Source organism: Mesoplodon densirostris, chromosome 3, assembly GCF_025265405.1.
Source record: "Mesoplodon densirostris isolate mMesDen1 chromosome 3, mMesDen1 primary haplotype, whole genome shotgun sequence".
NCBI classification, from domain to species: domain Eukaryota; kingdom Metazoa; phylum Chordata; class Mammalia; order Artiodactyla; family Ziphiidae; genus Mesoplodon; species Mesoplodon densirostris.
Window position 1 is genome coordinate 147,208,327 of NC_082663.1, and position 23,690 is coordinate 147,232,016.

The window sequence follows — 23,690 nt, forward strand, 5'->3', positions numbered from 1 at the left end:
GTGGTGACGGCGGCCGCGTTGACGGCGGCCGCGGCGGCGGCGGGACAGACAGGAGCGAGACCCACAGCATGCCCTCGACAAGGGGCATGGCTCTTCGGCCACCGCCTTCCATCGGCCTCCGTGGGCCAGGCCCCAGCCAGCCCCCTCCGCGGCCATCGCTGGCCACCCGCGTCTCTGCCTGCCGCCGAGCCCTTCTCAGGCGGCGCCAGACGGAAGTCCCGCCCCCGCCGTGCGCCCCGGTTCGCCTCGACAGCAACGCGGGCCAATGAGGAGCGCGCCGTGGCGGACGCCGGCCAATGGGCGCGCGCGCCGGGGGGGCGTGTCCGGGCCGTGGTCCGGAGCGGGTCGTGCGCGCTGAGGAGGAGTCGCCGCTGCTGTTGCCGTCGCCGCCGCTGCCGCCACCGCTACCGAGGCCGAGCGGAGCCGTTAGCGCCGCGTCGCCGCCGCCCGCCCGCCCCGGAGCAGACCCGGGCCCGCCCGCCCGCTTCCAGGTGAGGCGGGGGCCTTTGGCGGCGCCCGACTGGGTAGGCCGCGGCAGGCCTGAGCTCGCCTGGCCGGGCCGCGGGCGCTCGCGGGCCTGCACCGGTCTAGGCCCAGGCCGCGCCGGGCCGGGAGGGGACGCGCGCGGGCCTTGGCGAGCGGGCTGGGGCCGGCCGGTGTGGGCGCCGGCGACAGACCCCGGGCCGGATTCCAAGGCCACCGGGAGGGCCGGGATAGGGGGGCATGGCGTGGGCACGCGCCTGGCGGCCGGGTTCCGAGGCCGGGCCCGAGTATCCTTGCAGGCCGGGTATCCGGGGGCGGGAGAGCGAAGCCAGAGGCGAGGGAGTGGGGTGGGCGTCTTCTGCGCGCAGAGGTCACGGCCCACGGGCTCGCTACCCCGGGAAATCCTACACATTCTTTTGTGGTCGTTGTCAGAGGACCGCGGCCGATCTGAGGTCCTCCTAGAAGTGTGCAAACCCTTCAGTATGTATGAGAGTTCTAGAAAAAAAAATTTTTTTGAACGCCATCTCTAACAAACAATTTTTGGGGCGTGGGACGTTTGGATTTGTAAAGTGTGTGTGTGTGTGTGTGTGTGTGTGTGTGTGTGTGTGTAAAACACAGACTGCACGCAACTGAACAATGGGGGATGGATGCTCTTCCTTTTCCGGCGTCCTTTGCTGCTAGGCTTATTAAAATGGGTTCTAATACCTATCGTGTGTAGGGCAGGTGGGGAAGGACTTCTGCAGGTGCTGCCCCTGGAGGAATAGAGCACACACACACACCCCCTTGCTGAAAGTATTCATGGGGGATCCGGATAGCCAACGCTCCAGAAGTGGGACGATGGGGAGGAGGATTCACTAGAGAAGGGTTTCTCACCCTTGGCACTACTGACATTTTGGGTCTGATCATTCTCGGTTTGGGGTGGGGGGAGCTGTCCTGTGTGTTGTAGGATGTTGGGTATCATCCCTGGCCTCTACTCACTAGACGCCAGCAGTGTCCTCATCCTCCAGTTGTGAAGATCAAAAATATCTGCAGACGTTGCCCAAAGTATCACACACATACACACTCACACGTGTGAGAACCACCACTGGACTAAATGATCTTCCACTAAAAGGTCCCCTAGCCCCATCTCTGATGCCTTGGAATCCAGTGCTCCCGAGACGTTGAACAAACTTAACTGTGGGAACCTTAGTTTTCTTATCTGTAAAATGGGATGGATGAGAATATTGCCGTGCAGATTTAAGGGTGTGGGAAGCCCCTTGCATCGTGTGTGACCTATGCCTGGTAGACACTGAATTGATAATGTTATGAGTAGTCGACAGTAATATTTAGTGGGGATTTACTGTGTGCTTTCTACTCACAGACGTTTATCTCCAGCCCTTGAGGTAGGTGCTGTGTGTTGTAATTTCCATTTTAGGGACAAAGAAACTGAGGTTTCGATGGGTCACTTAATGAGACCAGTCTCACACAGGAAAGTGGCTGATGGCAGGATTTGAACTCAGGCCCTCTGACTCAGAGTCCTTACTCTTAACTACTGGGGTTTACTGTTCTTATAATCCCAGGGTCTGGGGGACCCCGAGAGACATTCCATTCAGTTGTCATTGAGCATTTTCAGTGTGCAAAGCTCTGCGGTGGGATCTGTTATAAAATTCTGCGACTTCAAGAAGAAGAAGCCAAGATATAAGAACATCTCAAAATGTGGAAATAAATCACGTTTATGTTGAAGCACTTGGTTTTGAGGAGGTGGAGTTTCAGGTTGGATGTGTTCAATCTGAGGTCATGGGGCAGCAAGTGGAAAATGAGAGAATTATGAAAATTCCATCTTCCTAATGCCTTGCTTTTGCCTCTCTCACTCCTGCCTCCCATCTCTATCATCTTTCCACTCTCCAGCAAGAGCTGTCTTTTTAAATGCAGATCTGATTATGTTACTCCCAATTAAGAGTCTTTGGGTAGAAAAAAAATTATTTTTTTAACCTCTTTAGGTGGCTTAAAAGCTAAAGTTTGGGGTCCCAGGTCTTGCACTTTCTAACGCTCCCCTCCTTTCTGAGTTCACCTGCACATAGGCCCTAAACTCTGACACTCTCTGCGTGTTGCCCCCACTGCTTGGAATGCCGTTTTCCTCCACCTAGAGATCTCTTTCTCATGCTGTGTGGCCCAGGTCAGAGCTCACTCACCATTTGAAGCCTCCCCTGACTGCCACTCTTTCTCTACCCACGCTGGAGTCAACTGTTACCTCGCCTGTGTCCCCATCTCATTCAATGGAATCAAATTAAATGCTGAATGGTGAAAGAAGTGCAGTTACCTCCTTTCACCCCTAGGTGGCAGTAGTGAAGCAGCGAGGCCGACCTGAGATTTTGGGTCAGGGGAAGACCAAAGGAAACCAGCCTAGGGAAGGGAAGTTAGTCTTGCTTCCCACCTTTAACCAACTCTCTCCGCTCCGCTACTGTGTCCCAGGTCCTGTACTAGGCTCTGGGGAGGCACTGGTGATTGCGATGTGTGCATAGATCGTTTTAGCCCACTCTGTTGAGTGTGGTGATTCTTACGCGCTGCCTGATGGAAGCACAGAAACTGTTAACCTAGCCTTGGTGGGCAAAGGAGATCACAGAATGCTTCCCAGAGGAGGTGAAACGTGAGGAGAGGAGTTAGCCAGGCCAAGACTGTGGGGAAGGGCTTGGCAGGAGACTGGGACAGCATCCGCAAAGGCACGGAGGTGGGAACATCTAGGTTTGTTCAGGGAACCACATGGGGTCTGGTATCTCAGAGGTAAGAAAGGTGAAGTGAGGGGCGGCAAGAGGACTCGCACAGCTGGTGTGCAGAGGGCTTGGCTGTTGGCCTGTGGGCCAGGCCAAGGGTGTCTGTTGGGCAGTTTCAGTCCACAAAGTGAAGGGGTCAGTTCTGCACGTTGGAGGGGGATATTGCTGAAGGCCAGCAAACCATTGAGGAGGTGATTACTTTCCCATAAAGCAGAAAAGTCGCTAATATGACCCAGGGCTGTAGTGGTCGGGAGAGAGAGGGGGTGGGTTGGAGACATGGTTAGGGAGTAAAGGACACAGGGCTCAGTGGGTGTTTAGCTGTGGGACGTGAGCTAGAGAAAACATGGTTGGATGATTCTGGGTCCCTGCCTGAGTGCCTGGCAGATGGATACAGCCACTCTGTTAAGAGAAACAGAGAAGGCAGGAGAAAGAGCAGTTTAGAATGTAGACGTGGACAAAACAGCACATCACTCGAGTAGGGTGTGCGTATGTGGATATACAGACAGGAAGTGGGAAGGTGGCAGAGGGTACTGCCTGTGTCCATATGTGTTGACGGTACTTGCTCATATGATCACTGTCCATCCTCACTTGACCCAGGGCCTTGCGTGTACTGGCCAAGTCAGTGAGCACAGCTTTATAGACTGAGTGCACGTAACCTTACTGCTTGCTCATTGTTGTGGGGAACGGAGAGAAGTGGAAGAAATTGCCTCCTCGAGGAATTTACACCCTGAATTTGGGGAGAAAAGACATAGATGTGTGAGATTAAAGTAATGAAAGGAGGAAGCCGTGGGTGGTGACAGCATCGAGACTATTGAAAGAAATGATTGTCCATTGCTTGGGTTTTGTTCTTGATGAAAGAGCCGGTGTCCAAACTGGTCGCTGTGACCAGAGAGGCCTAGGCAACTGTTTCCAGGTGCGGCCAGCAGCCCGAGTGAGTAAGAAATGAGGCGAGTGCAAACAGGTCCGGAAGCCTGAGGGGACCAGTTTGGGCAGGCAAAGGGTCAAGAAGGTGGACTTGGAGATAAATCTAGAAAAGTATGCCATGGTCAGGTGGTAGAGGGTTTCTGGGCACAGTCAAGAGGTGAGCTCAGAAGATCGCTTTTCTGAGTGAGAGGTAAGGATGGACAGACCAGTCAAAGGCTTTTGCGGTACTGAGATGGTCTGGTACTGGCCTGAATTTGAGGGTTGGGACTGGGATTGCTTCTTTATCTTATAAACACTGCCTTGCTCATGCTGGCACGTGGTCACACTCCTTGTGTGCTGGGCAAAGGAAGAGTTAGAAAGGAGCTCAGAAGTGACTGGATGCAGCTACCCATCAGACAGGCATTCATGCCAGAGGAAAGATTTACAGGAGAGGGAACAGTCCAGAGCAACCCAGTGGCAAGACTGATGTCACCACAAACAGAAATGGGGAGACAGAAGGAATAGGAGTGATCTGGAGGGAGAAGACCAAATGACTCTCGGTTCGAAATAATCGTGTGGCGGGGAGACCAGTTAGGAGTCAGTCTAGTCAAGAGGTGACAGGGACCTGAACAAGGATGATGGCAGTGAGATGGAGGGAGAGTGAGACATCTCAGGTGTAAAACTGGCAGAACTTGGTGCTTACTTAGGTTTGGGGGATGGACAGAGGTGGCCTCGGGGACAAGTGCGTGCGTGTGCCACCAAATGAAGTAATTTGGGGGAGGAGGAGGTTTGAAGAGGGGGGCGAGGACAGGCGGAGAGGAGATGAGGGTGTTTGCAGCTGCAAGTGGGGAGGGCAGGGAGACACGCGCTCACCTTGATTTTGTTGATAAAGAGTAGGGGGACAAGACTTGAATAAGGTTGATATCTTTGGTGAACAGATAAGGAGGTCCGCTCATTCGTCCAAGGTTATGTGTGAGACTGATGAGTGATTGAGCAGGACTACCAGCAAGATCTTCCACGTTCCATGGGGCGCTGCGCTCGTGGGCCCAGGCTGGTAGAACCGCATGTGGCTTCCGTGGAACCCAGGCCCATTAGAAATGGCCTCAAAGGTGTGGATCGGGGGCTTCCCTGGTGGCGCAGTGGTTGGGGGTCCGCCTGCCGATGCAGGGGACACGGGTTCGTGCCCCGGTCCGGGAAGATCCCACATGCCGCGGAGCGGCTGGGCCTGTGAGCCGTGGCTGCTGAGCCTGCGCGTCCAGAGCCTGTGCTCCGCAACGGGAGAGGCCACAACAGTGAGAGGCCCGCGTACCGCAAAAAAAAAAAAAAAGGTGTGGATCGGTTCCAGGGTCCCAAGGGGAAAGAGTCAAAGTGTTCCTTAGTAAACCTGAGGTGAGTGGTGAGGTGGGCGCTCACCAAGTGTCGGGAAGTGTGCTGAGAGCTGCAGAGCAGTGGGTAACACCCCAGTTTGCAGGCAAGGAAACGGAAGCTCAGGGAAAGGAAGTGACGTCCCCACAGTGGTTCGGCTGATTAGCCGTAGGGTTAGTGTTGGAACTCAGGTCTGTCAAAGCCCGTGGGTTTTTCCCGCTGTGCCATGTTGCTTTGTAGTTCCCTGTGAGAACCCTGGAGGGCCCTTGACCAGCCAGAAAGAAGCCAGGACTCGTAGCAGGGCTCTGGGTCTGATCAGGTCCCCTTGGGACCCATGGGGCACTTTGACTGGGCCAGACACCGGGCTGCACCGATGGGCACCTGCTCTGCCCCTCCCCTGGGCTTCTCAGGCTGGCAGGCGTGGAGTTGCTGTGACTTAGATGAGCTGCCCCCACTGGGCCTCTTTCCCCTCTGTGGGCGGTGGGAAGGGACGAGTAAGGAAACGTGGACCGAGTCGACCTGAATGAGCCCTCACCTTGCGTAGCAGTTATAATTGGGTCAGGTGGTGCCTTCAGTTTCTTTCTGGCACCACGTGTTTCTTGGGTGACCTTGCATTCCTAAGACTTTTACCTTGAACAGCTCAGGACTATACATCTGGAAAGAACTGCAGAAATAATTGAGTCCAAGCCCTGTCGTAGGATGTGTGAAGTGTCAGGGTTGAGCCTGAGGTTATATTTGACTGTTCTAGTTTTGTTCTGGCCCAAGTAGTTTAGAAAGCCTGCTCTGTGACTATGAAATGAGACAGATTCTTATGGGTGCCTGATGGAATCCGGTCTTGCTCCTTTACATACGTACCATCTACACATGTTTTTATGTCGTTTATATTTATATATATACATACACACGTACACATACAGAGATATCGTATCTGTTCCTTATATACATAGTAGGTATACTACTGATGTGAAAAACATCTCTGAAGTCACACAGACAACCAGGATTGTTTAAAATAGTGCAGTAGGGCTGAAAACCCTCGGAGATCATCCTAACAGAACTTCTGCATGGTATATCTGTTACCAGAAACATTTCCGAATCAGCAGGAATTGCTTTGCTAAACTAAGTTTCCCTTTTGCTCCCTGCAGTTGACTTTGATTCTGTGGGTTGGGATGGGATGGGATGATTCTAAAAAAGTAAGGTACTAAGTGTATTAATAGATTGTCAGTACAATTTCCAGCCACCCTTCTTTAGAATGTAAAAGAATGCACCAAATACACATGATTCCCAGGTGAGTCTGAGATCCTGTGTCTGTCCCCCTCTCCTGTGTGTACCTGCATGATGCACCTACATTTTGCTGGGTACCTTGGATTTACCTGGGGACCCTTGGCCTTGAAGCCTTGGGCCCCGAGGCTTTCGCCAGTGCTGTGGGTGAAAAGCAACTAATTACGAGTTGGAGTGATTCATGCAATAATAAAGGTTCACACCAGTGGTATACGAGCACTGAGAACTAGAGCAACCAAGCGTCCTGGGAGACTCTTTAAAGACAAGTGAGGAGGTGGTGGAGACGGCGGGCAGTCCCTGCCAAGGGAGCAGCCATAACAAAGGCACAGGTAGATGAAGGTCTGCGGAGTGCTGGGGGAGTTCAAGTGAGGGGAGAAGGGGGACAAGCAGGGGCCATCGCAAAGGGCCTGGTGTTTCATCCTTGAAAGACTGCTCTGTAGCCACAGCTCAAGGCCTGGCCCTGCCACTGATTAACAGTGTGAGTACTGCCCCTGAGCAAAGTCATGTAACCTCTGAGCCTCAGCAGGTGGTGACCCCACTGACAGGGAGAGCCGGGGGAGGGACTAGCTTGATGGGGCTGAGTGCGACGACCTGGAGGAGTCCACAGGACTGCCACGCGGAGAGACACGCTGAGTGAGAGGTGACCAGAGGTGGCCATGACTGGGAGTCATTGATTGTCAGGCAGATGCCAAGGCCAGGTCGTAGTTGGTACTTGTGGGAACAGAGCTGGTTTGGCCCTGGATCAGATATGCAGGTTTGGAAAGGTCAGGGGAAGGGGCCTGGTTGGCAGGGTGGCACTGAAGCACCGAGAAACTGTGCTCTTGGTGTTTGGGTTCTTCATTGTTGCCAGTTGACCAAGAATGGGGCCCGCAGCGGGCTGCTCAGCCTTGGCTGGGCCCGTCAGTCATGAGGAGTCAGCATGCCGAGGAGCAGGGCAGTCGTGCAGAAGCTTCACTTTTTAAATCTTTTAAAATTTACTTTTTAATCCAGTTTTTGGTGTAGAGTTGAGTTTTGATAAATGAGTAGAGTCATGTGACCACCACCATGATCGTGATATTGGAAAATTTTATCGCCCGGGAAACAAAAATATTTCCTCATGCTCCCCCTGTGTAGTCAACCCTTCCCCTGCTCCCTGCACCCGGCAACCACTGATCTATCCCTGTGGTTTTGCCTTTTCCAGAATGGAATCATGCAGTAGCCTTGAGTCTGGTTTCTTTCATTGAGCAAAATGTATTTGAGATTCATACAAATTGAGTGAATAGTAGTACCTTTATATTGCTGACTAGTATTCCATTGTATGGTGTGCTATAGTTTATCCACTGAAGGTTTGAGCGACATTTGGGTTGTTCCAATTTTTGGTGATTATGAAGAAAGCTGCTCTGCATGTAAATCAAAGAAGTTAAGACACCACCTCACACCATACACAAAAATAAATAAAGACTAAATAAATAAATAAATAAATAAAATATTAGACATGGCACCATAAAACTCCTAGAAGAGAACATAGGCGGGCTTCCCCGGTGGCGCAGTGGTTGAGAGTCTGCCTGCCGATGCAGGGGACACGGGTTCGAGCCCTGGTCTGGGAAGATCCCGCATGCCGCGGAGCGACTGGCCCCGTGAGCCACAATTACTGAGCCTGCGCGTCTGGAGCCTGTGCTCCGCAATGAGAAAGGCCGCGATAGTCAGAGGCCTGCGCACCGCGATGAGGAGTGGCCCCCACTTGCCGCAACTAGAGAAAGCCCTCGCACAGAAACGAAGAGTCAACACAGCCATAAAATAAATAAATTAAAAAAAAAAAAAAGAGAGAGAACATAGGCAAAACATTCTCTGACATAAATTGTACCAGTGTTTTCTTAGGTTAGTCTCCCAAGGCAATAGAAATAAAAGCAAAAATAAACAAGTGGAACCTAGTCAAACTTATAAGCTTTTGCACAGCAAAGGAAACTATAAACAAAATGAAAAAGACAACCTACAGACTGGGAGAGAATGTTTGCAAACAGTGCTGCTGACAGGGCTTACTTTCCAGAATATACAAACAGCTCATACAACTCAATAACAAAGAAACAACTCAATTGAAACATGGGCAGAAGACCTAAGTAGACATTTCTCCAAAGAAGACATACAGATGGGCAATAGGCATATGAAAAGGTGCTCAACATCGCTAATTATTAGAGCAATGCAAATCAAAACTACAATGAGGTACCACCTTACACTACTCAGAATGGCCATCATCAAAAACTCTACACATGGGACTTCCCTGGTGGTGCAGTGGTTAAGGATCCACCTGCCAATGCAGGGGACACAGATTCGAGCCCTGGTCCAGGAAGATCCCACATGCCGCGGAGCAACTAAGCCCTTGCGCCACAACTACTGAACCTGCACTCTAGAGCCTGTGAGCCACAACTACTGAAGCCCACGTGCTTAGAGCCTGTGCTCTGCAACAAGAGAAGCCACCGCAATGAGAAGCCCACGCACCACAGCAAAGCGTAGCCCCGCTCACCGCAACTAGAGAAAGCCTGCATGCAGCAATGAAGACCCAACGCAGCCATAAATTAATTAATTAACTTAAAATATATATATTAAAAAAAAACTCTACACATAATAAATGCTGGAGAGGGTGTGGTGAAAAAGGAACCCTCCTACACTATTGGTGGGAATGTAAATGGGTACAGCCACTTTGGAGAACAGTATGGAGGTTCCTCAGAAAACCTAAAAACAGAGTTACCATATGATCCAGCAGTCCCACTCCTGGGCATATATCCGGACAAAACTCTTAATTCAAAAAGACATGCACCCCTATGTTCATAGCAGCACTATTTACAATAGACAAGATATGGAAACAACCTAAATGTCCATTGACAGATGAATGGATACAGAAGATGTGGTACATGTATACAATGGAATACTACTAAGCCATAAAAAAGAATGAAATAATGTCTTTGCAGCTACATGGATGGACCTAGAGATTATCATACTAAATGAAGTAAGTCAGAAAGAGCAAGACAAATATCATATAATATCACTTATACGTGGAATCCAAAATACGGCATGGGGACTTCCCTGGTGGCACAGTGGTTAAGAATCCGCCTGCCAATGCAGAGGACACGGGTTTGAGCCCTGGTCCGGGAAGATCCTACATGTGGCTAAGCCTGTGCGCCACAACTACTGAGCCTGCACTGTAGAGCCCACGAGCCACAACTACTGAAACCTAGAGCCTGTGCTCCGCAACAAGAGAAGCCACCGCAATGAGAAGACTGCGCGCCGCAATGAAGAGTAGCCCCCGCTCGCTGCAACTAGAGAAAGACCGTGCGCAGCAGTGAAGACCCAGTGCAGCCAAAACCAAATAAATAAATTTTTTAAAATGATAAAATATGGCATAAATGAACCTATCTACAAAACAGAAACAGACGTACAGACATAGAGAACAGACTGTGGTTGCCAAGCGGGAGGGGAGGGATGGAGTGGGAGTTTGGGACTAGCAGATGCAAACTATTATATAGAGAATGGATAAACAAGGTCCTACTGTATAGCACAGGGAAATTATATTCAATATCCTGTAATAAACCATAATGGAAAAGACTATGAAAAAGAATAAATAAATAATAAAAACCGAATGTTAAAAAAATGCATAGGGCTTCCCTGGTGGCACAGTGGTTGGGAGTCCGCCTGCCGATGCAGGGGACACGGGTTCATGCCCCGGTCCGGGAAGATCCGCATGCCGCGGAGCGGCTGGGCCCATGAGCCATGGCCGCTGATCCTGTGCGTCCGGAGCCTGTGCTCCGCAACGGGAGAGGCCACAACAGTGAGAGGCCCGCGTACCGCAAAAAAAAAAAAAAAAGAAAAAAAAATTCATAAAGTTGCTATAAACGGTATTGCATAGGTTTTTATATGAACAAAACTATTTCTCCTACATGAGGACTAGGAAAAGGTTGCTGGGTCATATGGTAAGAATATGTTTAGGCATAAGAAAGTGCCAGTCTGTTTCCCACAGTGGCTGTAACGTTTTGTTTTTTGTTTTGGGGGTTTTTGTTTTGCGGTACGTGGGCCTCTCACTGCTGTGGCCTCTTCCGTTGCGGAGCACAGGCTCTGGACGCACAGGCTCAGCGGCCATGGCTCATGGGCCCAGCCACTCCGCGGCATGTGGGATCTTCCCGGACCGGGGCACGAACCGGTGTCGCATGCATTGGCAGGCGGACTCTCAACCACGGCGCCACCAGGGAAGCCCTGCTGTAACGTTTTTACATTTCCACCAGCAGTACATGAAAGTTCTAGTTTCTCCACATCCTCACCAGAACTTGATATTGTCTGTTTTGTCGTCATTTGCTTGCTTGCTTGCTTGCTTGTTTGGTTTTAGGCCTCCTAGACGGGTAGTGGTATTTCGATGTGGTTCGTTTGTTTGTTGGCAGCACCGCACATCTTGCAGAATCTTAGTTCGCTGACCAGGGATTGAACCCGTCCCTCGGCAATGAAAGTGTGGAGTCCTAACCACTAGAGCACCAGGGAATTCCCTTGATGTGGTTTTACTTTGCGTTTTCCTAATAACTGATAATGTTGAGCAACTTTTCATGTGTTTATTTGCCATCCATGTATCTTCTTTGGCTCAGTATCTGTTTACATCTTTTGCCATTTTAAAATCGGGTTGTTTGTTTTCTTATTGTTAAGTTTCAAAGGTTTTTAAAAAAAATATGTTCTGGATACAAGTCCTTTTTCAGATATGTGATTTGAATATTTTCTTCCAGTCTGTGGATTATAGTTTTCCTAGCAGTGTCATTTGCAAGAGCAGAAGTTTTAAATTTTGATGATATCCAGTTTATCAATTTCTTTTAAATGAATTTGGCTTCTGGCATGGTATCTAAGAACTCTTTGCCTCACCTGGTGTCACAGAGATTTTCTCCAAGAAATTTTTCTGTTTTTTACATTTTAGAACAAAGGTCGGCACACTTTTTCTGTAAAGAGCCAGATGGTAAATATTTTCAGCTTTGTGAACCATATGGTCTCTGTCACAACTACTCAGCTCTGTCACTGGAGTGCAAAAGCTGCCATAGACAATTCATAAACAAATGGGAGTAGCTGTGTGCTAATAAAACTTTATTTATGAAAACAGGAGGTGGGCTGAACAAATTTGGCCTGCAGGCCATGGTTTGCCAACCACTGTTCTAGGAAGCTAACTTTTTACCAGGCATAGAGGACATCCCACTCTGGATAACGAGAATGGGGTAATTACTGCCCAGTTTATCTTCCATGAAAGCAGGGCGAGGGAAAAGGCAGAAGAGTGGATGCCTAACTCAGAACAAGAGTGAAGAGAGAGGGGGATAAAGGAAAAAAAGAGGAAGGAGGAAGAAAAATGAGTCACATTTTGAGCAAACTTCAGCGTGCATTAGAATTCTTCAGAGTTAACCCTTGTACTTTGGTTCGGGCTTCAACAAATGTTTTTGTTTGTTTGTTTGTTTTTGAGCTAATGATCTATCTTAAAGTCTCATGGCCACAGAAGGTTTAATAGATTTGTGGAGTTTTTCCTTATTAAACCCGTTAATGCCATGCTTTCTACTGAAAATTGTTATTTATTAACCATCCCCCACTAATAACATACTTAGATTGTGTCCAGCACTTTACCAGCCATGGGGTCGGTGTGTTCCTCGCACATATTTTCCTGCATATATATGATTATTTCTGTAGAGCAGTTTCCTACAGCTCTGAGTCAGAGGGTAGCATTCACATTAAACATTTTGATAGGACCTGCCATGTTATCCTTCCAAAAGGTTGTACCATGTCACACTCATATCGATGGTGAATAAGGGTGTTTTTTCCCCCTTATCCTTACTTACACTGGGTTTTATCCATCCTGGATTGTATTCCATCTGACTGACACAAAGTAGCATCTCTTTTTATTTTGCATTTTCCTCATTGTTTGTGAACATGAGCTTCTTTTCATGGCTTATTAGCTCTATGAATTGCCAGCATCTATTAATTGCAGCTCATGTATTTTGTCCACTTCTCTGCTAGTGATATGTGGGTTTTTTCTTTTTAATTTGCAGATGCCCCAAATCAACTTTTCTCAACCTCAGCAGTACTGACACTTTGGATTAGATAATTCTTGGTTGGGGCTGTCCTGTCCTGTGCTTTATGGAGTATTTAACAGCATCTCTGGCCTCTACCCACTAGATGCTAGTGGCCCAGCACCACCCCCCAGTCCTGATAGCCACAGTGTCTCCAGACACTGCCCCTGTCCCAGGGGCTGGGGGGCGGGGAGGTGGGCAGAATCACCCCATGTGAGAACCGCAGCTCTAAATAAGATGATAGAGAGCAGGCATTTTCTCCCAGTCTGCTGCTTGTCTGTGTGTGATGCGTTTGCCGTCCAGAAGTTTTTAACCTTATGAAGTCTAAGTTTCCGATCTTTCCTTTTATGGCTCTTGATGCTGAAATATTTTATAAAGAGCAGGAAGCATAGAACATTTTCAAATAAATAAAAGAAATACTGGGAGACTGGACTAATTCTGCATGTTGTGTACGGTCTGAAGCAAGTGATAGGGTGGGAAGGTAGAGAAGACCTGAATGTCTCCACCAGGAAACAGGGAACCAGACCTGATTCCTCTCTGCTTCTTGATTCAGGGCAGGTGGGAAATCCTGTGCAGGAGATGTGTTCAGGTTTCTATATAACCTCTGGCAAGGCTATTTTTAGAGGAGGCTAAATGCTCCTGACACTGGGCACTGGGTTTTTTGTTGTTGTTGTTGTTGTTGTTGTTGTTTTGGCTGCTCTGGGTCTTTGTTGCTGTGCGTGGGCTTTCTCTAGTTGCGGCGAGCGGGGGCTACTCTGTTGCAGTGTGCAGGCTTCTCATCGCGGTGGCTTCTCTTGTTGTGGAGCACGGGCTCTAGGTGTGCGGGCTTCAGTAGTTGTGGCTCGCGGGCTCTAGAGTGCAGGCTCAGTAGTTGTGGCTCACTGGGCTTCATTGCTCCGCGGCATGTGGGATCTTCCCGGACCAGGGCTTGAACCCGTGTCGCCTGCATTGACAGGTGGATTCTTAACCACTGTGCCCCCCGGAAGCCCTGGGCACTGGGTTTTGAAGCATATAATCAGGACTGGGCAGTAGGAATCTGGAGAAAGGAGTGGGCTGCTCCCCTGTAACCTACCCCGACTGATGGGCAACAGGGCCTTTTTCTCAGTGATGACATTTCAGCCCCACGGGGTGCCTATTTCTTTAGAGGCAGAGACACAGGACATCTTGGACAAGGCAGCCACAAAGCAGTGCCTGTGAGCAAAACCTAGAGTGAGTGGCGCTTCCAGAAGAATGGTCTTGAGCTGACTCTAGTCCGAAGCCATCACTGTGCTCTGACATTTGTCAGTGAAAGTAAAGATTTGTGCAGGCGGCTAAAGGTATTCCAGAGCCTGCCAGCTTTGGAGACCAAGCTCCTCTAACAGGAAGAGAAATCTTAACCTCTTTCTTGGCTCAGTTGCTCTGTCTTGGGAATAAAGGGGCGCAGAGGACCATTACCTGCCTGCTAGAGTACAGACATGGTGCCTGGGTGGGGTGCTCAGGTGCACCTCGCAGGCTCCTCCGTGTACAGCTGCATCAGTAGTGCACATGGAGATGAGAGAAAGCAATCAGAGATCTTTGGAACGTTCTCAAGACAACCCACTTTTCCCAGAGGCTTGAATTGTGGTGCTGGAATTGTTTGTAGGTTTGTTTCTTTAAAGCCCTCTTGGTAAGTGGAAATGGTTGGACTTGGGCTTGTTTTATTTTTGTTTTGGTAGACGTTATTTTTAGAGCAGTTTTAGGTTTACAGAAAGATGGCGAAGAAAGTCCAGAGTGAGTTTCCATAAACCCCTCCTCCAACACAAAGTTTCCCCTATTATTAAATCTTGCCTTCGTGTGATATTTTGTTGTAATTGATGAGCTATTGTTATTACATGCTAGCTAAAGCCCAGGGTTTGCCTTAGAGGTTACTCTTCATGTTATATGTTCTGTGGGGTTGGACAAATGACATGTATCCACCATTACACCCTCATACAGAATAGTGTCACTGCCCTGTAAAACCCCCTGTGCCCTGCCTATTCACCCTCCCTCCCCACAACTCCTGACAACTACTCATCTTTTTGCTGTCACTCTAGTTTTGCCTTTTCCACAATGTCGTATAACTGAGACCCTCTAGTATGTAGCCTTTCAAGCTCTTCTTTCACTCAGCAGTGTGCATGTAAGGTTCCCCCATGTCTTTGTGGCTTCCTAGCTCCTTTCTTTTTGGCACTGAATAACATTCCATTGTGTGCATGTACCAGACAACTGGCGTGTGTTTCTCCATTCACCTACTGAAGGGCATCTTGGCTGCTTCCAGTTTGGGGGAAGTTATGAATAAAGCTGCTGTAAACATCCACATGCAGGTTTTTGTGTGGACATAAGTTGAACTTCTAGTGTTGAAAAGAAAAACGTCTAAATGCAACACAGTCATGAGCGTTGCCTTAATATCCTGCATTATGAACATTTGGGATTTACCTCCCTTTTTTTTTCCCCTGCAGATTAAAAAAAAAAATACAATGTCTAATGGTTATGAAGACCACATGGCTGAAGACTGCAGGGATGATATTGGGAGAACAAATTTGATTGTCAACTACCTCCCTCAGAACATGACCCAGGATGAGTTACGAAGTTTGTTCAGCAGTATTGGTGAAGTTGAATCTGCAAAACTTATTCGGGATAAAGTAGCAGGTAAAGAAACAAGAGCCGTTTTTGTGAAGGGGGTACGTGTGGCCATCCTGCTAAGCACTGTCTTCTTTGCCTGTGACCCTGCAGTGCTCCTCAGCCAGGAAGAGCCACAGCCTTGAAATGATAGCTGTAAAGTTTCATTTTTATCTCAACTCTGTTTTGCCCCCACCCAGGTGTAGGATTGGACGTAGGTTCCCCAAAGAGAAAAATCCATCATAAGATGGAGAGCATATACAAAACACGACGGTGGGAGGGGAGGGAAAATGAAGAGACAGGAGAACAGGGGCACTCTGAGAGCTGGAAGGGGCATGGTGCCACGTGTAGAAGGGACTCTGGCCAGCGCCCTGCCCAGGGCAGGCCCAGGCAGGTCCACCCTGTCTTCCCAGGCTCATATACAAGGTCAGGCCCGCAGCAGAACACTGAGTCCCCTGTGGGCTGTCCTTCGTTAGGTTTGGGCCACCCTGACTGTCTGCTGTTGTGCTATCAACTTAACATCTGAAACTGAGGTTGCACTCTCAGGAGGGCTTCAGCAGGGCAGCGGGTCATGGGCGGGCTGTGGGGTTGGCAGGCTGGCTCAGAGCCCCACCCTCCCACCCCGTCTCAGTGTCCCCATCCATGAAGTGGGGATGGTGGCTCCTACATCGTGATGCTGCCAGCTGCCTAAGGGTTTGCACAAGGCCCGGTGCCTGGTAAGGCCCTCCCTACAGAGAGGGCTCTGTTCTGAGAGCATGGTTTCAGGGGCTCTGGAGGAAAACATGGGGAGACCAGGTGCTCCGAAGCACTTCTTCCTTTCTTTTCTCCCCAGGGAGGAACGTTTTAGGGAGCCCTCCTCCTCCTCTCTCTCTTCCCCTCTTCCCTCCTCCTCCTCTTCTTCCTCCTCTCTGCATAACTGTGCTGAGGAATGGCCAGTCCTCTCAGGAGGGCTCTGGCTGCCACTCTGGCTTGTGGGACCAGGATTCCCTACACTGAAAAATAATTTCAAAGTCAAAAGCCGTATTTATTATAGAAATCTAATATTTTATTGTATTTCAATTTACATTAAAGTAGAGTAATATTATTGAACCCCATGTACCCATCATCCTGCTTCATGGACTTTCAGCCTTTGCCAATAACGTGAAGATGCCTGTACCTGAGGTGATTCCTGTAGAGGCTGGCTGACTACTATACAGGGAGTTGGTTCATCAGAACGGGACTTTGAACTCAAAAGTCCTTTAAGGACCCTTCCAATTCTGAGAGTCTGCAATGTAATAAATGTCTTCAAAATAGAATCTTTAGATAATACACAAAATTGAAGTGTTGGAATGTTCTAGAAGCCACACTCTCTCCAGTTCCAGGAGACCATCCTGAATAAGAGAGTCCTTGTTCAGAGGGGTTTGAAATTCTCCTGCACTGCTACTAAGTCTTTCCTTTCTCCTTTTGTGTTCTGGTGGAAGGGAATTTTCAGTCCTGTTGATATTCCTGACTTCTTTGTCTGTTGGCTTGTTGTGGTTTTCAAAGGAATGTGAGCTATGTTAATAGGAACACCTAGATTTGGCAAGATCAGTCCGGAGAGAACTGGTTTTGAGAACCAGCGAAAGCAGCAAAAGCGTAATTTGGAAATTATTTCAGTACAGAAATAGTCCTTTTCTGCTCTCCGGGCAAAGTTGAGTGTAATGCACCAGGAGTTGTGGAGTGGGTGGGCCTGGGTTTGTATTTCAGCTCTGCATCTTGCTAGCAGTTCTTTAAACTGAATGAACTTGACTTTATGGAAAACTTACTGCATTCACTTTTCTCCTCCTGCCACCGGTGTGTGAAAACTAATTAGAGGCTGGTCCCGGGCTGTGGCCTCACATCTCACTCCCTTTTGTCCTTTATTACACCGCTCTGCTGAAACCCCGGACTCGGTTATGTTCATCTGACTGCTTTCTCCTGGCCTGGCTCAGGTGCCCACCCCAGAGAGTCTCGCACCCCAGCAGACAGGTACCCCGTCTGATCAAACCCCCAACCGAGTTCACAACACGGGCATCCCCGTGGCACAGCAGCCACTTCAGCGCATTTTCTCCCCTGAGGCCCCCTTTCCTCTCACATGATGACCGCTTCCTACTTCACAGTGAAAATAACAGCTGTCTCTGTGCTGGATCCCTTCCCTTCTTGGCATCCCAGGAACCTCAAGTTATGCAAGTACCCACTTTCCTGGTGGGTCTTTCCAGGATCACCTGCCAGCATTCAAACACGCTCCAGCCTCTACACTCTTTAAGAGATGCCCGGACTCCCTCTAGCTCAGGGTTTCTCCGCTTGAGCACTGTTGACGTTTGGAACTAGATAACTCTTGTGGGAGGGCCGTCCTGTACATTGCAGGCTGTTGAGCAGCATCCCTGGCCTCCACCCAGTAGATATGCCAGGGGCACCTTCTGAGTTGTGAAAACCAAAAAATGTTCCCAGATGTTGCCATGTCCCTGGGGAGCAGAATCGCCCCCAACTGAGGAGCTGCTCTAGCTGATGTCCTCCCTCTCCTCCCAATCACAGAGCCATCTCCTCTGTCTCTTCCTTTTGGAAGCTTCCTCTTCCCTCGGGTCCATGAACCTGGCTTTCTCCTACCTCTGAGGCCTCCCTCTGTCTCTCTTGCAGCTCCTTCCCAGCTGCTGACCTAGGCAGTCCTCGGCTTATTCCCATGCCCCCTCTTCTTTCTAAGCCAACCCTCGGGTCAGCGGATGCACACCCACAGCTTAGCTGGACATTCAGTTTGGCCACCTCTCTTTCAACCAGAAAGTTCTCCCGAGCTCTAGGCCCTTCAGCCTCTCAGTGTTTCCCAAACTGACCTTGACTCTCCCACAAGCCAACTCCTTATTTCCCAGGGTCCCCATCTTAGCAGATGGCACCACTGTCCACTCAGTGGCTCCAGTCAGAAGTCTAAGCATGAGCTTTGACGTGTGTCCCTGACACTCGTCCTTCTGGTTGCTTCCATCCTTTTTCCTCCATCTCCTCTGCCACCGTCTTAGACCAGGCCACATGGTCTTCTGCCTGCCCTGTTGCTTTAGGCTCTTAACTGGCCAGCCATGCTTCCTCCAGCCCATTCTCCCAACTGCGGCAAAGGAATCTCTTTTTAACATACCAGATGTACCCTGTCACTCACCTGCTTTAAAAACCTTCACTTCCTGGGGGCTTCCCTGGTGGCGCAGTGGTTGAGAATCTGCCTGCTAATGCAGGGGACACGGGTTCGAGCCCTGGTCTGGGAAGAGCCCATATGCCACGGAGCAACTGGGCCCGTGAGCCACAACTACTGAGCCTGCGCGTCTGGAGCCTGTGCTCCGCAACAAGAGAGGCCACGATAGTGAGAGGCCCGCGCACCGCGATGAAGAGTGGTCCCCGCTTGCCACAACTAGAGGAAGCCCTCGCACAGAAATGAAGACGCAACACAGCAAAAATAAATTAATTAATTAATAAAAAACTCCTACCCCCAACATCTTCTTTAAAAAAAAAAACAAACAAAAACCTTCACTTCCTGGGCCCCGTTTGCTTTAGGATGTCTTTCCTGGCCTGATTTACTCGGCGTTAGATGATCTTCTCTGGGTCCCCATAGCAATCAGGCAGACCTGCAACGTGGGTTTCCACACTGCACTGGGGTTGCAACTTTCTGGTCCAGTAGGTCCTTATGGTTCTCGGAGGCGAGGACCCTATTGTATTCCCAGATGTAGCCAGAGTCAGTGTTTGTTGAGTGAATGAATGAGTAGATCTAGGGATTGGGGGAGAAAGCAGATCAGCATGGACATTCATTCATTCAGCAAATATTTATTGAGTGCCGACCATGGGCCAAGCACCAGTGATAGGAGGAAGCGGGGACACCGTGGTGGCTGGGATGCTGAGAATGTTTGATGTGCTGGCCTCGAGATTCAGAGTGTTTCTGGCCAGCCAGTCCCCCCTGTGGGAGACATGCATTTGTTGATGCCTGTTCCATCCACAGTCACTACCTGGCCTTACTGTGCAGCCCTGCCCTGCTCTCTGTCCTGGTGTCTAGCCCCTCCTCGGATGACATATGGCCCACGTGGGACCATGAGCCAGCCTCTACCTTGCTGCATTACATCATGCTGGCCACTTGGTCCCCAGGCTCCAGCCTACCTGCTCAGCTTCTGTCTCATTGCCTTGCACCTCTGGTCAGGATAAAGCCCATACCCTGGCCTGCAGCTCCCAAGTCTCCTTGAGACCCTGTCCCCTTCTTCCCCAGCCACCGCACCCCCCCATTCACCCTCCTCTTGGGCTAGACTGAGCTGCTTGTCATTTCCCAGACACACCCTGCTCTCACACTCTTGTGATTTCTCCAGTACTCTTCCCGCTGCAGGGATGCCCTTCCACACCTACCCGGCTGACTACTTTTTTTCTTAATGCGAATCACCTCTGTTCCTTTTAGAAAAAAATTTAACATGAGACAAGCAGGAAGAAAAGTTTAAGTTACCCGTAATCCCACAACTGTTAGCTTTTTGGTTCACGTCCGTCCAGAGTGTTTTCTTTACATATTTATGGTTGTGAGCAGCCATGTGCTTTTACAAAAATGGGCTCGCACCTCCCAAGCTGTGTGGGAAACTTTTCTTCCTGTATCTGTGAACATTTTTCCCTGTCACTGAACACAGCTGTCTCATGGTCACAGTGGTTGCGTGGTATTCTGTTGCATGCAGGTTCTGAGTTTACAACAGGTTGTAACTGTTTTTCCATAGTTACAAGCCCGGTTGAGATAAATATCGTGGCACAAATCTTTACTCACTGGTTATTTCTGTAGGAAGTCTTCCTAGAAATGAACCGGCAGAGGGGAGAGAGTGTAGTTTCTAAAAGCTCTTGACCCTTATTGCCAACTGGCCCTCCAGGGGTCTGCGGTTCACCCTCTGCTCGGCCCTGCCATCCCCTAGGCCAGGCAGGGTTTCTCACCTCTTAAGTGAAAAATGACATCTGATCTTGGTGGCAGTTTGCATTTCTAGTAAAGTTCATCTGTTCTGGCTGTTTGTACTCTTCTTTTATAAAAGGACTCTTGTCCTTTACCCATCTTCTTTCCTTTGGGGACATTTGCTACTTCTTATTTATTGCCTAATTAATTCACTCATCCCCCCCAAGACCCAGTATCTCTCCATCAGTGATGTTTTCCCTTGAGCCCCGTGGACCTTTAGAGAAAGGACTCCCGTTGCAGAGGAGGGCCTCGTTCACGGGGCGCTCACCTTCCTCAGCTGTGCACCCCAGGTCAGTGTGAGGAACACTAAGGGATTAAAACATTATGTCTGGCTGCTCTGGTCCACGAAAGCAAGGCGAAATGCCATGGAATCGTCTCTTAGTCTTAACCCTTGTCTAAAGAGAGAGCAAGATGTTTGGCAATGTAAGAGCACTGGCCCAGGGGTCACCCAGCCAGGCATGCAGAGTGCCCCTTGTGGAGACAGCCTTGCCTTCTCCCGGGCAGCGGCTCCCGGGTGCCAGCCCTTGGCCAGCCACAGCACCTGGGGACTGGGAGAAGTGCCTCTCAGGCCCCAGTCAGACCCACTGAGTCGGCCAGTCTGGGGTGTTTGAACCTTTCTGGAGGGAGGGCAACGCCGGTGCTGGGCATAGTCAGAACCAGAGCTGAGAAGCAGTGCCCTTCCTACGGTGCAGGGAAGTGAGAGCTGGGGGCCCATCCCTAGACCAGGCCCAGGGTTTATTCATCCTCTGTCCCCGTCCTTCTTTCCCTCATCTCTTGCCCCTCCACCCTCCACCATATCTCCCATCCTGGGCTCTGGTTGCCCCCACCCCTGACCCTGGCAGGCCTCGACCTCCTCAAGCCCCAGCAGCCTGTACAGGATCCACGCACTGACCGGGCTTGTGCCTGAGCACCACCCCCCTGCTCCCCCACCAGACCTCAGACCCCCCTCATTCAGGGCTGGTCTTCCATCGCCCCTAAAGCAGGAGGGGGGCAGCAGCTGACCTGCCTTCAAGGCACTGACTGCAGCGGGCCCGCTGCTTCTAGGGGGCAGGATCATCAATTAGGGGCTTGGAAGTGTGGATCCCGACGCCTGGGCTGAGGAGGGCCCTGGGGAGCTGCATCATTACCCCGTGTGGCTTGTGGCCCCTGTTAGAGAAACAGTAACTTGGGAAGTGAGGGCCTTCCCGCAGGCACCTGCTCTGAGCACAGCCCGTTAAGTGGGGGCTCTTCTGCATAAGCACGGGGAGCCCTGCTCCTGTCGTGCACTTCCAGTGACAGTTCTCAACCTGGGCTCTGAATTGGAATCATTGGGAAGCTTTAAAAACTTCTGAAGCTGTCCCCACTCCTGCCTCGCCCACCCCCATTCTGATGTCATTGGTCGGGACGTGGCCTGGGCAGTGATAGTTTTTAGCAGCCGCCCTGGTGATTCTAACAAGCGGTTAGAGTTGAGAGCAGTTGGTTTATAGTGAAGGAAAGGGTGGAGGTGGGCACTCAGCACTGTGTGTTAACGCCTTAGTCACCGGCCTCATCCAGTGGATGAAACCAGGGGCTCCCCTTCATTCCTCACCCGCCTTCCCTCTTGGCGCACACAGCTGCCCACCACAGAGAGTAGAACACACTGGAGGACAAGAGCCGGTCCCAGCCTGAGAGTGCTGGCGCTTTAGGGACCTCAGCCCCACTGGAGCTCCCTGCTGCGTCAGCGATTCTGCAGGTCCTCTTGGTGACTCTTCCATCGCCACCCCTGCCCGGGCGCATGGCCCCCGTCTCACACCTGTCTTCCCTGGACCATCTTGTGAGTCCCTCTCACACCACCACGGAGATTCTCCTTGTAGCACCTGTGTATGGCTTTGTTTTTTGGTTTCTTGCTTTGTTATCTGACTCACGCAGTGGGATGTGTTTATTAAGGTAGGAACTGTCCTCCTTTGTGATTATCATTAACCACCACCCCACCACCACCCCCCGGCCAGCCTGACACGGGGACCGACACGTAGTAGGTGCTCAGCTAATACATTTGGGCTCGTTGAGGAAGAGTGGAGGGGGAGCAGGACTGGGGAAGGAGCCAGTGGCTGTCTGAGGGTGTGTGACTTCCTAGGTGACATGGGCAGGCAGCCCTTCCAAGGGCTACAGTGTGGAGGAGGTGGGTGGGGGTAACTTTACAGTGGAGAAACCTGGCAGACCAGCTGCCTTGGCCACGGGGTGAAGGCCAGCATCCACGGTGATAAGTCATGTGGACAACCTGCACCCCAGTATGATGGCACTAGAAGGGTGCTTCACTCTGTGGTCTTCCTCCTAAAAACCCATTATAACCCCAGTCCAACCATGAGAAAAACATCTGATGAACCCAGATTGAGGAGATTCTACAAAATTCCTGGACCAGTCCTCAAAACTGTCAAGGTCATCAAAAATAAGGAAGGTGGGCTTCCCTGGTGGCACAGTGGTTAAGAGTCTGCCTGCCGATGCAGGGGACACGGGTTTGTGCCCCGGTCCGGGAAGATCCCACATGCCGCGGAGCGGCTGGGCCTGTGAGCCATGGCTGCTGAGCCTGCGCGTCTGGAGCCTGTGCTCCGCAACGGGAGAGGCCACAGCAGTGAGAGAGGCCCGCGTACCGCAAAAAAAATAAAATAAAAAAACAAGGAAGGTGTGAGAAACTGTCCCAGCCAAGAAGAGCCTAAGGAGACTTGACAGCTAAATGTCAAGTGGGATCCTGGATGGCATCCTGGGACAGAAAAGGACACTAGGGGAAAACTAAGGCAACCTGAATCAGAGGTGGATGGTAGTTAATATTAATATATCAGTATCGGTTCACTAATGTAACAAATATACCATCCTAGGATGAGATGTTACTGATAGGGGAAACTGGATGTGGAGTATATGGGAACTCTGCATTACCTTTGTAATTTTTCTTTAAATCTAAAATATAAAGCATTTTGGTGTGTTTGTTTCAAGGTGGCAAAACTGGGTTAGGCTCTCACTGGGTCTCGTTATTGGCAAGATGGGCCTGGGTTCAGAGTCAGCACATCTGCCGTGAGGATCTCTGCCTGCCTGTGGCTCAGGCCTCATCATGTTTTTACCATCCAGTGGGGGGAGGGGGTGGTGCAGAGCTCAGAGAGGGCGGGCCTCTGTCCCACTCACCCCTCTGTCTCTGTGCCGAGAGCACTGGCCGGTGCACAGGGGCTGCCCGCTCACACAGCGTGTGGATGGGTAAGATGCAGCTTGGCAGCGGTTCTCTTCCCTGGGCCGCCTCCTGCTCCTCTGCAGTGAAAATACAAGGCTCCTTCCACTCCGACCCTCATCCATTGCTTC

The 23,690-nt window shown here is 50.4% G+C and overlaps 1 protein-coding gene across 1 annotated transcript in view; it reads left to right on the forward strand.

Moving 5' to 3' along the window:
* Positions 1 to 323: 323 nt before the first annotated feature.
* Positions 324 to 23,690, forward strand: part of ELAVL1 (ELAV like RNA binding protein 1) — a 37,678-nt gene continuing 14,311 nt past the window's right edge. The window contains exons 1-2 of the mRNA XM_060094242.1: positions 324 to 491; positions 15,289 to 15,478. Coding sequence (XP_059950225.1) covers positions 15,307 to 15,478 — 172 coding nt within the window. The 5' untranslated portion in view covers positions 324 to 491; positions 15,289 to 15,306. The remainder of the gene's footprint in view (positions 492 to 15,288; positions 15,479 to 23,690) is intronic.